General features: G+C 37.1%; 2 protein-coding genes across 2 annotated transcripts; one reads left to right on the top strand and one right to left on the bottom strand.

Annotated features, from left to right (window-relative positions):
* The first annotated feature begins 2,207 nt into the window (after nt 1–2,207).
* Nucleotides 2,208–6,897, top strand: LOC137715617 (cyclin-A2-2-like). Its single transcript, XM_068454963.1, has 11 exons — nt 2,208–2,322; nt 3,281–3,640; nt 3,806–4,079; nt 4,383–4,516; nt 4,768–4,860; nt 5,093–5,226; nt 5,487–5,562; nt 5,750–5,860; nt 5,954–6,103; nt 6,196–6,330; nt 6,473–6,897. Exons 2-11 carry the CDS (start codon nt 3,341–3,343, stop codon nt 6,533–6,535), a joined length of 1,470 nt encoding a protein of 489 aa, XP_068311064.1. The 5' UTR covers nt 2,208–2,322; nt 3,281–3,340; the 3' UTR covers nt 6,536–6,897.
* Nucleotides 6,898–7,692: 795 nt separating this feature from the next.
* Nucleotides 7,693–10,408, bottom strand: LOC137707532 (serine/threonine protein phosphatase 2A 57 kDa regulatory subunit B' kappa isoform-like). Its single transcript, XM_068446420.1, has 2 exons — nt 8,690–10,408; nt 7,693–8,464 (listed from the first exon to the last, which is right to left on the bottom strand). Exons 1-2 carry the CDS (start codon nt 9,869–9,871, stop codon nt 8,108–8,110), a joined length of 1,539 nt encoding a protein of 512 aa, XP_068302521.1. The 5' UTR covers nt 9,872–10,408; the 3' UTR covers nt 7,693–8,107.
* Nucleotides 10,409–12,250: the final 1,842 nt, after the last annotated feature.

Genomic DNA, 12,250 nt, shown 5'->3' with positions numbered 1-12,250 from the left:
ATAAAATTTTGTTGTTGTTGTCGTAAAAAACACCATTATTTACTCAAATGAAACTAACAATAAACTGTCTGGACAGTGCCATTTTGTCTTGATTAAGATCAATCATTTTGTGAAACCTCACTTTTCCATTGCTTTTTAATAGAATTGACAATACAAATGTTTGTTTGGCTATATTTTATTGGCGATCTTTCTAAGGCCTGGTTTGGTACTGATGTGATTTTGAAAAAAGCTAGTATCAAAAAAAGCTGGGAGCTGTTTTTGTGTTTGGTAAACATTCAGCTTCAGCTTTTTTTCACAGTTTTGGGTGAAAAAAAGCCAAAAACAAGAAGCTGCAAAACCCAGCTTTGAAAAACTAGCTTTTTTTCACATCTGTTTTACATAAAAGGTTACCAAACACTATAATACTGCTTTTTTTTTCAAAAGCACTTTTACAAAAAAGTTTACCAAACACTCTGCTGCTTTATTTCACAGCTGCTTATTCTCACAGCACAGCAGCACGATATTGTCCGTTTTGGGTCCCTACCACACCCTCACGGTTTTGTTTCTAGGAACTCACACAAGAACTTTTTAGTGGATCACCCATCCTGGGAATTGGATAAGTTGTGCGAAGGGTTTTATTTTATAATATTACTCTCTTATGCGACGAAAAAAAAAAAAAGATTTGATGCAACAATATTTCGTTCATTATATATTTGACTTGTTATGGAATTTATTTATGGGAAAATTAATTAAAAATGTTTGAAAACTTTGAGTTTTAACCATAATGACAAAATAAACAGTAAAATAAATAGTACTAGAATTGACTTTTAGGTGTAAAAATACGGTTTTTCGATAAAGTGAACAGTAACAAAAAAATTTCGTTAAAGTTCCATTTATTTATTGCAAAATAAAATATTTCAATATTAATTGGTAACTAAAATTTGGTGTAATAAATCATCGACAGTCAAAATTTCAAACTAGACGTCCTTTTATTTTATTTTTTTGGAGATTTGAACATTTGAATACTAACCATTGAATTCCAATCCAACAACTTAGGGTATGTGAGGTCCCCAAAAATACACTAGGGTAGCTAGGGTTCCTTCAATTCAAAGTCCGACTTGGAAGTTGGGGATGGCAGGCTTTTGCCCCTTATCTTGGCACCTAGCATAGTAGCACACACTACCTTACAGGTGATGGAGACCTTTCCAACCCTCTTCATACATAAGAATCAAGATTCTCTCTGAATCTCACATTTGAAGTTTTACGATCTTCATAAGTTATTACATTAACTCATTTCACATAAATTACAGTTTAAATTTTTTTTATTTTTTTGAACTTTTGAATTACTTGATCCGTCAACTCAGATTGAGAGAACCAAAAGAATCTGAATTTCACACGTAGGACACGTTTTTAGAGGTCAGCGTGCCCTTGCATTGTTGCATGTAGTAGGGTCAATGTTATTTAATATAACTTGGATAAATGTTTATTATTTTATGAACACTCAATTCAAATTGGTTCGAAGTTATTCAATATAGTAAAGCATAATAAATACATTAACTAATTTCAGATCATATTTTAATACTCCTTATTTAAATATTACAAATCCATAGATAAAAAACAAAGACCATAACATAGTAGAAAAAAGACTTCACAAACAACTTTTGGGTAATGTTCTTTATGCTTGTAATGCAACGTGAATCGTGACACTCGTTTTATTTATAAAAGAGGTGCTTGGAAGATTATTATCGTTAAATAGAGTATAACTTGTTTGGATACTCAATACTCTTATGTCTAATGTAAACATGTTAACTCTTTACCTTATGTATACATTTTTGTTAATAAAACTCATCAATATAAGGTTAATATTTCGGTAATAATTTTTTGCACTTACACGTGAACGCTTATGTCTAAAATTAAAGTGAAAAATACTCCGTCTTATATTTATGTCTAGACCCTTATTAGTCTGATTGACAACGTATAAACAAAACATACCATATATTAAAAAAAAACCCAAAATTCATAACACAAATCCAATGAATGTCATTGCCAATATCGTGTGAAAAAGGAAATAGCAAGAAGTCAAAATAAAAAAATAAAATAAAATCATAAAATATTGTTGCTTTTTGGCTTCCGTTTGGAATTTTGGAAGTTCAAACTATAAACCCCATCCCGCTCACGCTCCCCACCCCCTCCCCCCCTTTATATCAACTCTCTCTCTCTCTCTCCCTCTCTCTCCACTGTCACTTCTACACAATTCCTTGTCCGAAGCTGAGCCTCCGGACCCCTCCTTGTTCCTCCGAGCTCTTCCGGCAGTGGCCGTCGTCGGGAACTTCCGCCAACAGAGTAAGCTCAGCTCCCACACTCTTTTTTCACTCCCACTCTGCGTGAAGGGAGAATTTTTAATGCATTCTACATGTTCGAGCCTCGTCGCTCTGTTATCCACTGCCAGATTCTTATGAAACCACGTCGTTTTACGCCTCGCTGGTTCGCTACATGGATCTGGCGCTGGAGTCTTTTATTTTTTTCCTTCGATTTTTTACGTTTTTAACGTAAGAAATTTGGTGCATTTTGTATGAAATGCGTTTGCGATTTTGTTTGTTTTGTGGTTTTTGATGATCGGATGGGGATGGGACGTGGGAATTTTGAAGAAATTAGGGTTTTTGGGGCTGGGTTTTGCGGTGTTTTCGGCCTCTTCCTTTTTTGGTAAAGTAGTAATTTTTGTTTTAATTTTCTGTTTGGTTGCTGGGAAAATGTGTCAGAGGAATAGAAGATTGCTAAGCATTTGTCTTTCACGCATTCTGGACCTGACAAAAAAAAAAAAAAAAAAAAAAACCTTTCTCACATAACTTAATTAAAAACAGCCAATGGCTGATTAGTTAGAAATCAGGGGAAAAAAAAAAGCTTTTCTTTTTCTTCCCATTTTCTCAAATTTTTAGTTTACAAAATAATAAGTGTAATAGCAAAGCTAGAAAATTGTTTTGGTGGTTATTGTATGGGAACCCTTTTGAGATATCTTCATGTTAATCCCCTGTTTTGCTTTCACATTGCAAGTTGTTGTGTGTTATGTCAAAGGAAAACAGAGTAAAAGACCATAAAGTTTTCTTCTTCAATTGAAAAATGATTAGATTTATCTTTCTGTTGTGTCAAAGGGAATTGAATTTCCGTAGATGACCATAAAGGGCATCTCTTTTTGGATCCCTTCGTAGTTTGCGTGGAACACTATCTCGGGTTGATTTGTTAGGCTTGTTTGTGTTGAGTTGCACAGTACCACTTGTTGACATCAACTGATTTGAAAATGCAGGTTCAATGAACAAGGATTCGGACTGAATTCATTTGTTGGTCTTCTACAAGGCAGGTAAATATGAATAAGGAAAATGAAAATGCTGCCAAAGTTGAAGAACCTAATGTCCGAATCACAAGAGCACGGGCTAAAGCATTTGGCGCATCCGGGGAGGAACTCTCCTCCTCGATACTTTTCACTAAAGAAAATCAGAAGCGTGGTCTTCGAGCGAATTCCAAAAGAGCAGCATCAGATGAGAACAAAGCATCTGCAATTGCTACTGTTGGCTTGCAGCATAAAAGAAGGGCAGTGCTTAAAGATGTAGGAAACATCGCCTGTGAGGATTCAAATGTTAACTGCACTAATGCATCTCAGATTCAGGTATTATTTGAATGTTTCGGTTTCTAACCCTACGTGCAAAAGTTCTGAATTGTCAATGAATATAATGTTTATCAAGAAATCTCACATGATTTCGAATTAATTAACTGCATTGTTGCCTCTGTACTTTCTAAGTAATTCTAATTTAAAATTTGTTGGTACTGACAGACTAACAAGCAGGCTAAAAGAGGACTTGGAAAGAATGTTAAGGTGGCCTCAAATATCTCTGAAGCAATTCCAATGGTTCAAGACGACGCAAAAGCAAAGTTAGCTGAGGAATTATCCAAAATAAGGGTGGCAGAACCCTTAGAACCCACTCTGCCAAAAGTGCCAGTACCCCAGGGTATATGTCGTACCTTGGGACAGCATAGAGGAGCAGATCTGATGCCTACAATACAGGCTCCTTCAGAATCGGCTGAACTTTGTAACCCCAAAAAGAAAGGTATAGTTTTATGTTTCATTTTGTTCAGGAGAGTGCAACAGTATATGACTTATCTTCTTGAACTGGCTAATTTTCTGTGCTGTGCCTATACTTGGTTAGAGTGATGCTTGCAATGTCTAAGATGACAAGTTGAAATCATTCTTTTTGCTCTGAGCCTTCCGACTGTAATGTAGAAATTTTGATTGATTAATAAATGAGGAAACTTGATTGACTTTTAACGGAAAGTGAAAAGTTAATTACTGGCTTGTGTTTTCATGTTCATACTAGCAATGCGTAATGATTTTTTTTTATTGGACTGTGTAGAAGGAAATATGGCCTTGGAGATAGTGGGGTCCTCAAATGACCCAGACATTGTGAATATTGACTCAAACTTAAAGGATCCTCTGGCGTGCAGCCTGTACGCCCCTGATATTTACAGTAATATATGCCTTGCAGAGGTTAGTGTTTGAGCCATGACATTATCAATTTTAATAAGATTATTGCAATATTTAGTATTCGCTTGTGTCGACAGGACATAGAAATTAAAAGTCTCCTTTGTAATTTTAAACATGAAATAGTTTCTGATTTCTGTGATGAATTTATTCAATTGTGGTGGAGCTTGGTAAATGAAAGTGCTATCTGGACTTGGTAAAATAACATCAGGAACATTATTGATTCTGACTTGTAGAGGAAATTTATTCTTCCTCAGGTAGCGCGAAGACCATCAACTGATTATATGGAAAGATTGCAGCGAGATATTACTCCCAGCATGCGAGGAATTTTGGTTGATTGGCTAGTGGAGGTCAGTATCATCGGATGTAGTTATCCAAATGGCTCTAATATTCTGACGTTATGGTGTGCCTTTGCTTGAAAGCATCCATGCTAATGCCTTCTTAAATGGGATACTGAAAAACCTGGATATCAGTCCCAATCCCAAAGAATAAAGTCCAACTTTTCTTCTTTTACAGAGTATGAGCCATTTTTGTGCCATATAAAATGAATGCTTTAGTGATAATATCTTATGTCTCTTTCAGGTTTCTGAAGAATATAAGCTGGTTCCAGACACACTTTACCTTACAGTAAATCTCATTGATCGGTTTCTCTCTCACAATTATGTTGAAAAGCAAAAACTCCAGCTGCTTGGAGTCACTTGCATGTTAATTGCCTCGTAAGTGCTATATTAGGTGTATAGATGGTCGTTTCTAGTGTACCATAGTTTATCTATTAATAAAAAAAATCCTTACGGATGTTTACTCGGGCTATTTGGTGGACTCATCTTTGGTAGACATGGACAAACATTTTTACATATGTGTGTGGTATGTGCATTGGCATATGAGTGTAGATGAGGAAACAATGACAATATTCCTCTCTTGATTATTTTATCATTACATTACTTGAGGTGTATGTATTTTTTGTTATGGTTCAAAGGAAGTATGAAGAAATTTGTGCACCGCGAGTGGAAGAATTTTGCTTCATCACTGACAATACTTACTCAAGAGAGGAGGTATGTTCTTAGCTCCATAGACTTTGCCTATTTTAGACTCATAAAACTTTTATTTGTTTCCGTAGCATAATTCGAAAGCAAAAACTTGGTCTTTCGTTCACATGGCAATGCCCTTACGTTTTTCCTCTTTTCCATTGGTATAACTAGTTACGTACTGATACAAAAACTTCCTGATTAAATCTTGCAGGTATTAAAAATGGAGATTCAAGTTCTAAATTTCTCGCACTTCCAGTTATCTGTTCCCACCACAAAAACATTTCTTAGGAGATTCATTCATGCAGCTCAAGCTTCTTATAAGGTATTCTAAATTAAATGTCGTCCGCACTTTGGCTTCTGAAAAATCAATTACCATACAAGAACACAGTTCTATTTCAATTACTTTGTTATGCAGGTTCCTTGTCTTGAACTGGAGTTATTGGCAAATTATTTAGCAGAGTTGACTCTTGTTGAATACAGCTTCCTGAAGTTCCTACCTTCCCTCATAGCCGCCTCTGCTGTTTTCCTTGCCAGATGGACTCTCAATCAGTCAGACCATCCATGGGTCTGCAATTCTGTGCCTCTCTTTTAATTGAGGTTTTTACTTTTGTTCTCATTGAAAATTATCTGAAGAAATGTCATTTTTATGTCTTGCAGAACCCTACTTTAGAGCACTACACCTCGTACAAAACATCACATCTCAAAACTACAGTAGTTGCACTGGAAGATTTGCAATTGAACACCACCGGTTGTCCTCTAAACTCTATTCGCGAGAAGTATAAACATCAGAAGGTAATATGACTATGAGTTTGTTTTCTGATTGATCATGTTTGTCGGAAGACAATTCTTAGAAACAGCACTTCAGTGTTCAAAGTCATGTCTATTTACAGATCGTTTAGATTCAGTATTCTGATTCAAATTCTTGTCTTGACAGTTCAAGTCTGTGGCTACATTGACCTCCAAACAACGGGTGGTTCACTCTTTCGAAGATCAATAATTCGCTGACTCTTCTATAAGAGCTGAACCGGGATGGATGTTTATCAGCTAGGAAAACCTCCCTGCATTCAGGTACTTCGAGTTTGAGAGACATCCAGATCTCCGACATGAAAGTTCCTTAACCTTCCATCTAACTTTGTTGTCTGTCTGTCCGGCCGCCATTCATTGCTAAATGTTATCTCGTTCTGGTGCTTCCAGATCTGTCGTTGTAGCCTCAAATTTTTCTAGATTAAGACACCGTTAGGACAAACAATTATGTATTTGGGTCTTGGCAAAATAATGTACCAAAACTTCTCATCGCATGGGGGAACTTTTAAGAGCGACTGTGCCTTGGGTTGCAAGTTTCAAACATGAAATGTAGCTCCTTGATTGTTTGTATCTAAAAACTTCATATATGAAAAAGAAAAATGTTGAAAAATAGTTATCAGTCGTTCTGTTGTGATATGTGAGTTTTTGGGTGGTCGGATCTTTTTACGGTGAAACACCTGTTGTATGCTTTTTCAAGAAGTACTTTCAATGAACGTGTTTTTTAAGCACTTTTTTAGGAAGCACTTGAGTTTTAAATAAAGTTTCACATATTTCTAATGAAATTGCTTTTAACAAAAATACTTATGAGCATAAGTGTTTTTCACAAAAGTAATCTCAAACAAGTCATATAATCCAACAACTTTTCATACAAACCAACTACTCAGTTCAAGGTGTTGAAAACCCTTGTGTTATGAGCCTTTAGCCTAATGCAATTGCAATGGACACATCAACGGTGTCCTCATCGAGAAGAAAACTTTCATGCACCCGTTATATGAAATAGTTGTCTCACATTCAAAATCTTGCACTAGAAACAAAATATAACGAATGCAACCCATGTTTCATGCAACGGGTGCATGAAAGTTTTTCTCGTTGCAAATTTATTATGTTTTTCAAACGACATGCCAACCAACAGGAGATCCCATCATGGATATGATGTGACAACCTTACCTAGTTCCCTCTTTTATTTTTCATATATCTGATCTTGCCCATACTTTTTGTTGGTGGAATCATACTTACCCATAATATTATTCCCCTTCATCATACCAGGCAGCATGTAGGGATCCATTAAATCATGAAGATCTAAATAATTAAAACTGAAAACTGCCTGCTATAATTTGCTATAATTTGGCATTGACAAAAACATTGATCTATAAATTAGTTTTGATAAAGACATAGCTGAAGCTGAACAACAGGAGAACGACTTGCATAGACAGGAACGTCACTAGGGCAGTAAACCCGTTACATGCGAGTTGTTCTTAAACATCAAAGGTTACAGAGGGCTAAAAAGGAATTAGCCAATTAAGCTAGTAGCAGTAGTACAGAAAATTGTGGGAAGGTCCTTCCCAAGAAACACCATTCGGGGGAAGCAAAAGACAAGGTTACAACCAGTGGCTGGCAAAGGACCATTACAAAAATACAATCCCACCCCTGAAACTATAGCCATTTTCCATACATTTCTCTTAATCTCGTCACTCCCAACCACCGTAAAAAGAGAGGAAATACGGGAAAACATCGGTTGCAATAGCATCAGTTCGGAAGTTAATTTTTAACAGGCGATTGAGGTCGCTACAGGCATTACCAGAACTGCAGTGTTTCTGGTTCCCGGCTGGAGACTAGCTGCATTCTCTAACTGTTCCCATGCTTCCTTTCGCTTCTTGGCAGCCGAGCTTTGCTTTGCTTCTTCCTCCATGTAGTGCGTGTGGCTGGAGAGGAATAGCTGATCATCCATCTCGACAAACATCTTTCGGACATTTAAAGTTAAATTAAGAACTGCTTGGTTCCAGTGGTTCTGGGAGTTCCTCTCCAAGGCTGGTAAAATGATGGGCAGAATCACTTGACGGTTATGTGTGATTAAGTTCACAATGTTGTCATTGTTCCAAAAGAAAAGGGCCCTTTCAGCTACCTGAAACATTTTAAGATAAGTTTCAAATTCTTTTCCGGAGAGTGAACTTACACAAGCATTCATACAATCCACGACAAACACTAGAAGCAATCATCGAATTCCACTTTATGCATTCCTAAAACTTCTAGGTCCAAAATATACTTCAAAATAAACATGATACAGGGCAAAGTGAAGAATAAACACAATACTTATTAAACGGGAAACCAAACCCGAAGGGAAAATTACCTGGAAGTGGGAACTGTTAATGCAGCATGCAATCCGGCAGAACAAAGGGGCCATGATCTTTTGAAATTCCACCATGATAACCGATTCCAAAATCTCTTCTAACTCACCCAAGAACATCACCTCTTTCTGACTACCTGTTATCGGCCAGTATTTCAACAAACCCCTTATAACAACACTAGCCAACTTCGGCTCCTTCTCTATAAACTGCGTGACGCAATAGGACAACTGTTGGAAGTAAGACCCTAGATTCTTCGGCTTATGAAGAGGAATCAAAACCCTCCACAAGAATACCCTGTGCTCCTCTTTCAACGGCAACGCAAACCCACTAATAATACTCCCAAATATCTCCAGCAACTCAGCAATCCCATTATGTCTGTCAGTCTCAAACAAAAACCGATAAAATATATTGTTGATAGCCTTGCGAATAAACGGCCTATGAACCATGAACTTGCCATAAATCCTATGCAGAATGGTCTTCAAACAATCTCTCTCCCTAGGGTCATCGGAATCAAACAACTCAAGCAACCTCAAAATAAACGAATGGTCTACATACTTCTTCGCAACCTTCGCGTCAAGACACGAAGATGTCACGAATTTAAGCAGCAATTCATACACAATCTGCAAATGCGGCCAGGCGGGGTCGAACATGGGTTCATCATCATCGTTCTCACCCGCCCCGCCGTTGGAATGGGACCGGTAATTTGGCGGGAAAACTCTAAACAGATTAATGGCACACATTCTACAGGTTGCTAAAATGGCTGGCTCGCTGAATCTCATCGACCCAGTTGCTACAAAGTCTACAAGTTCAAGCAATGTCTGCCTCTTAACATCTTTCTCTATCGAATTCTTAGATGGGTCTGTGAAATCAAACGTTACACAGCAAAGGCTCACCTTGCTGACGAAGAGGTTCATCTTCTCTGGCGTCGGCACGTCCTTGAACGGCACCAAAGGCTCGATTCCGGCCACCACGCTCGCCGGAAACACCGCGGACGACATGCGTTTCGGTGCGTTCGCTTTACCTGGGCCCGAACTATTTCCGCCGTTGGATCGAGGGGTGCCACCGCCCAGGCCCGACGGCCCAGTCCGACTCCCGGACCGGGTCGTGTTTGTCCGCGGCGACTCGGGCCGCTCGTCGGATTTCAAGGCCTTCCGCGGCAGTTTACTGAGGAATTGCTTGAGCATTGTGAAAATTTATCAAAATATCAATCAAAGACAGGGACTTCAGATCAAACCCATATGAAATTAGGAAAGAACAAACCCTTAATTTATCTCTCTCTCATAAATCTGAGCTCGAATTGGGGAAAACAGAGACCATGTCTGAAATTTCTTGAGGGAAATGTTTGAAATTGAGGAGGGCATTGATTAAAAATCAAATCTTGGCAATGTGGGTCCCCGGATTCTGATTCCAAAACCCAACACCAGCAAGAACAGCAACAATGCAAAACTCTGAGAGGATTCAAATTACATTTGCAACCTCACCAATCAAACATGAAACCTCCCAATAACTGTGGAGACAGAGAGGAGGAAATGTAAATGTAAATGTACATGAAAAGTGGGGGCAAAGTTTCAGATTGTTGAAGGTTTGAATCTGAAAATTTGGAAGAACGATTTGAACTTTGAAACAAAAAGGAACACCCTTTTCTTTTTGTTGCAAAAAATGAAGAAAAAGGACAGAGATTCTTTGGCTTTCTTATTTTGTGATTATGGAATGCAGAATTGCAGATTATTGTTTGTGATCTCCATGAAAGAGAAATGGACCCATCTCTGGGTTTTTACTTCTTTTTTTTTCTTCTTTTCTCTCGGTAATTTTATTTTATTTTTTTATCTTTTTTGTTTGATAAGAGAGAAAATTATGGCATTTTCTCGGGAAATGCGGGGTGTTCTCCTCAGGACAGTAAGTTAACGAAGTGAAATTAGTAGTAATTGGGAAAAAGTAACAGGTAAAAATAGTTTTTTATTTTAAAAATGGTGGGTGAAAAACAGGGATTTTGGCGTGTAGTGTGAGCTGGATTAGGGGATTGATAAAGTGGTAACACGAATACGACGTGATTTGGTTAGTTTCTTTGTTCTGTTTTTTTGACAGGCAGATAGAGGTGGATTTGTGGGACAGGGATCTCAGCCGGATCTCTCTCATCAAGTTCTAAGAATCTAGAAATTCAGATTTTTGAAATTTGATCCAACGATTACAATTATTATCACTTTTATACAGGCTTTTCTGTTTGTAACCATTGGATCAAATTTCAATAGTCCGAATCTCCAGATCCCTAGGATTTGGTGGGGTGACATCTGGCTAGGATCTTTGTCTGGATTTGTGAATCACGATGTTTTGAGAATTATCTTTCTCTTAAAAAATGGTTTTCGAAATATATCTAAAAAAAAAAACCTAACGAAGAATGCTTTAAAACTTTTAGTTTTAACGATTGATTTTTTAGTATCAGGATTAATTTTTAGTGAAAAAATATGATTTTTCGTTAAAATGAACAGTACCAGAAGTTTTTCGCTAAAGTTTCCAAAAAAAATTGTAATATATTTTGCGAATATAAATAAGATTGAGACAATTTTTAATATCCCCGTTGTAATCTAGTAGAGGAGATTGCGACGTGGCATACTGTTTTTAAGAGCAAACTTTTTCAGATAAGTCACAGTCACGTATTGTTATCATCTGAGTTTAAGTAAAACCAAGGCAAAACAACGGTGGACTAAGCCTGGCTCGGGATGGTTTAAGTGCAATTTTGAAGGAGCGTGGGGAGAAAGATCAAAGAGGGGAATGCTTGCGGCTTGAAGAGCAGTGGAATTTATAAATGGCCTTCATAGATTTAGTTCGAATACGGTGTTGGAGGGAGATTTGAGGGTGGTGATTGCAGCGGTGAGTCGTTCTGAGGACGACTGTTCTTTCTTGGGACCTATAATTAATGACATCAGAGGACACAATGCTAAATTTTGCGCATCAGAAGCTAACAACGTCGCATATAGGATGGCTCGTGCTGGTTTGGGAGTTTCGAGCGGAGTAACATGGGAAGGAGAACCCCCAGATTTGATTTTTAGATGCTCTGTTAGAAGATAATCAATTGTAAATTTTATGTTGTGTTGAAGATAGTTATCTGTGCAGGACTCTTTTTCCTTTCAACTTGGTTGAAATTTCTGACAAGCATTTTATTGAGACCTATACAAGCACCATATCCTTTCTTAGTACGTTTTATTTGTATTAATAAATATCATACTTTCTTTATTTAAAAAAGAAAAAAAAAAAAAAAAAAAGAGCTTGGGTAGGATCATCTGATCATAGTATTACACAATGTTTATTTATTAATAGTAATTCATAAGTTCACGAAGTATTAATAATATTGCCAATTATATTATAAGCAGTGGATTAATAACAAACTGTCTCAATGTGATTATGATACTAAAAAATTTAGGTTTATTACACAAAATAACAGTATAACGATCGTTCTAAAATTTATCGCTTTTATAATCACGTGAAAAATCTTCACTTCAGTTTTTATTTGTTGGTTGAAGAATGCCTAAGTTTCATGTAAAGAATGTTACGCAAACAACATGTTT

Source organism: Pyrus communis, chromosome 1, assembly GCF_963583255.1.
Source record: "Pyrus communis chromosome 1, drPyrComm1.1, whole genome shotgun sequence".
In the NCBI taxonomy this organism is placed as follows: Eukaryota; Viridiplantae; Streptophyta; class Magnoliopsida; order Rosales; family Rosaceae; genus Pyrus; species Pyrus communis.
The sequence above is the reverse complement of the archived record's forward strand: the minus strand, read 5'-3'. Positions and strand labels throughout refer to the sequence as shown.

Bases quoted from the DNA above. Each gene is read 5' to 3' on its own strand.
- LOC137707532 (XM_068446420.1), bottom strand. From the start codon at position 9,871: ATGCTCAAGCAATTCCTCAGTAAACTGCCGCGGAAGGCCTTGAAATCC. The intron at 8,465-8,689 runs GTAATTTTCCCT...AAAATGTTTCAG, and splicing joins TTAACAGTTCCCACTTCCAG to GTAGCTGAAAGGGCCCTTTT.
- LOC137715617 (XM_068454963.1), top strand. From the start codon at position 3,341: ATGAATAAGGAAAATGAAAATGCTGCCAAAGTTGAAGAACCTAATGTC. The intron at 3,641-3,805 runs GTATTATTTGAA...TGGTACTGACAG, and splicing joins CTAATGCATCTCAGATTCAG to ACTAACAAGCAGGCTAAAAG. The intron at 6,104-6,195 runs GTCTGCAATTCT...TATGTCTTGCAG, and splicing joins ATCAGTCAGACCATCCATGG to AACCCTACTTTAGAGCACTA.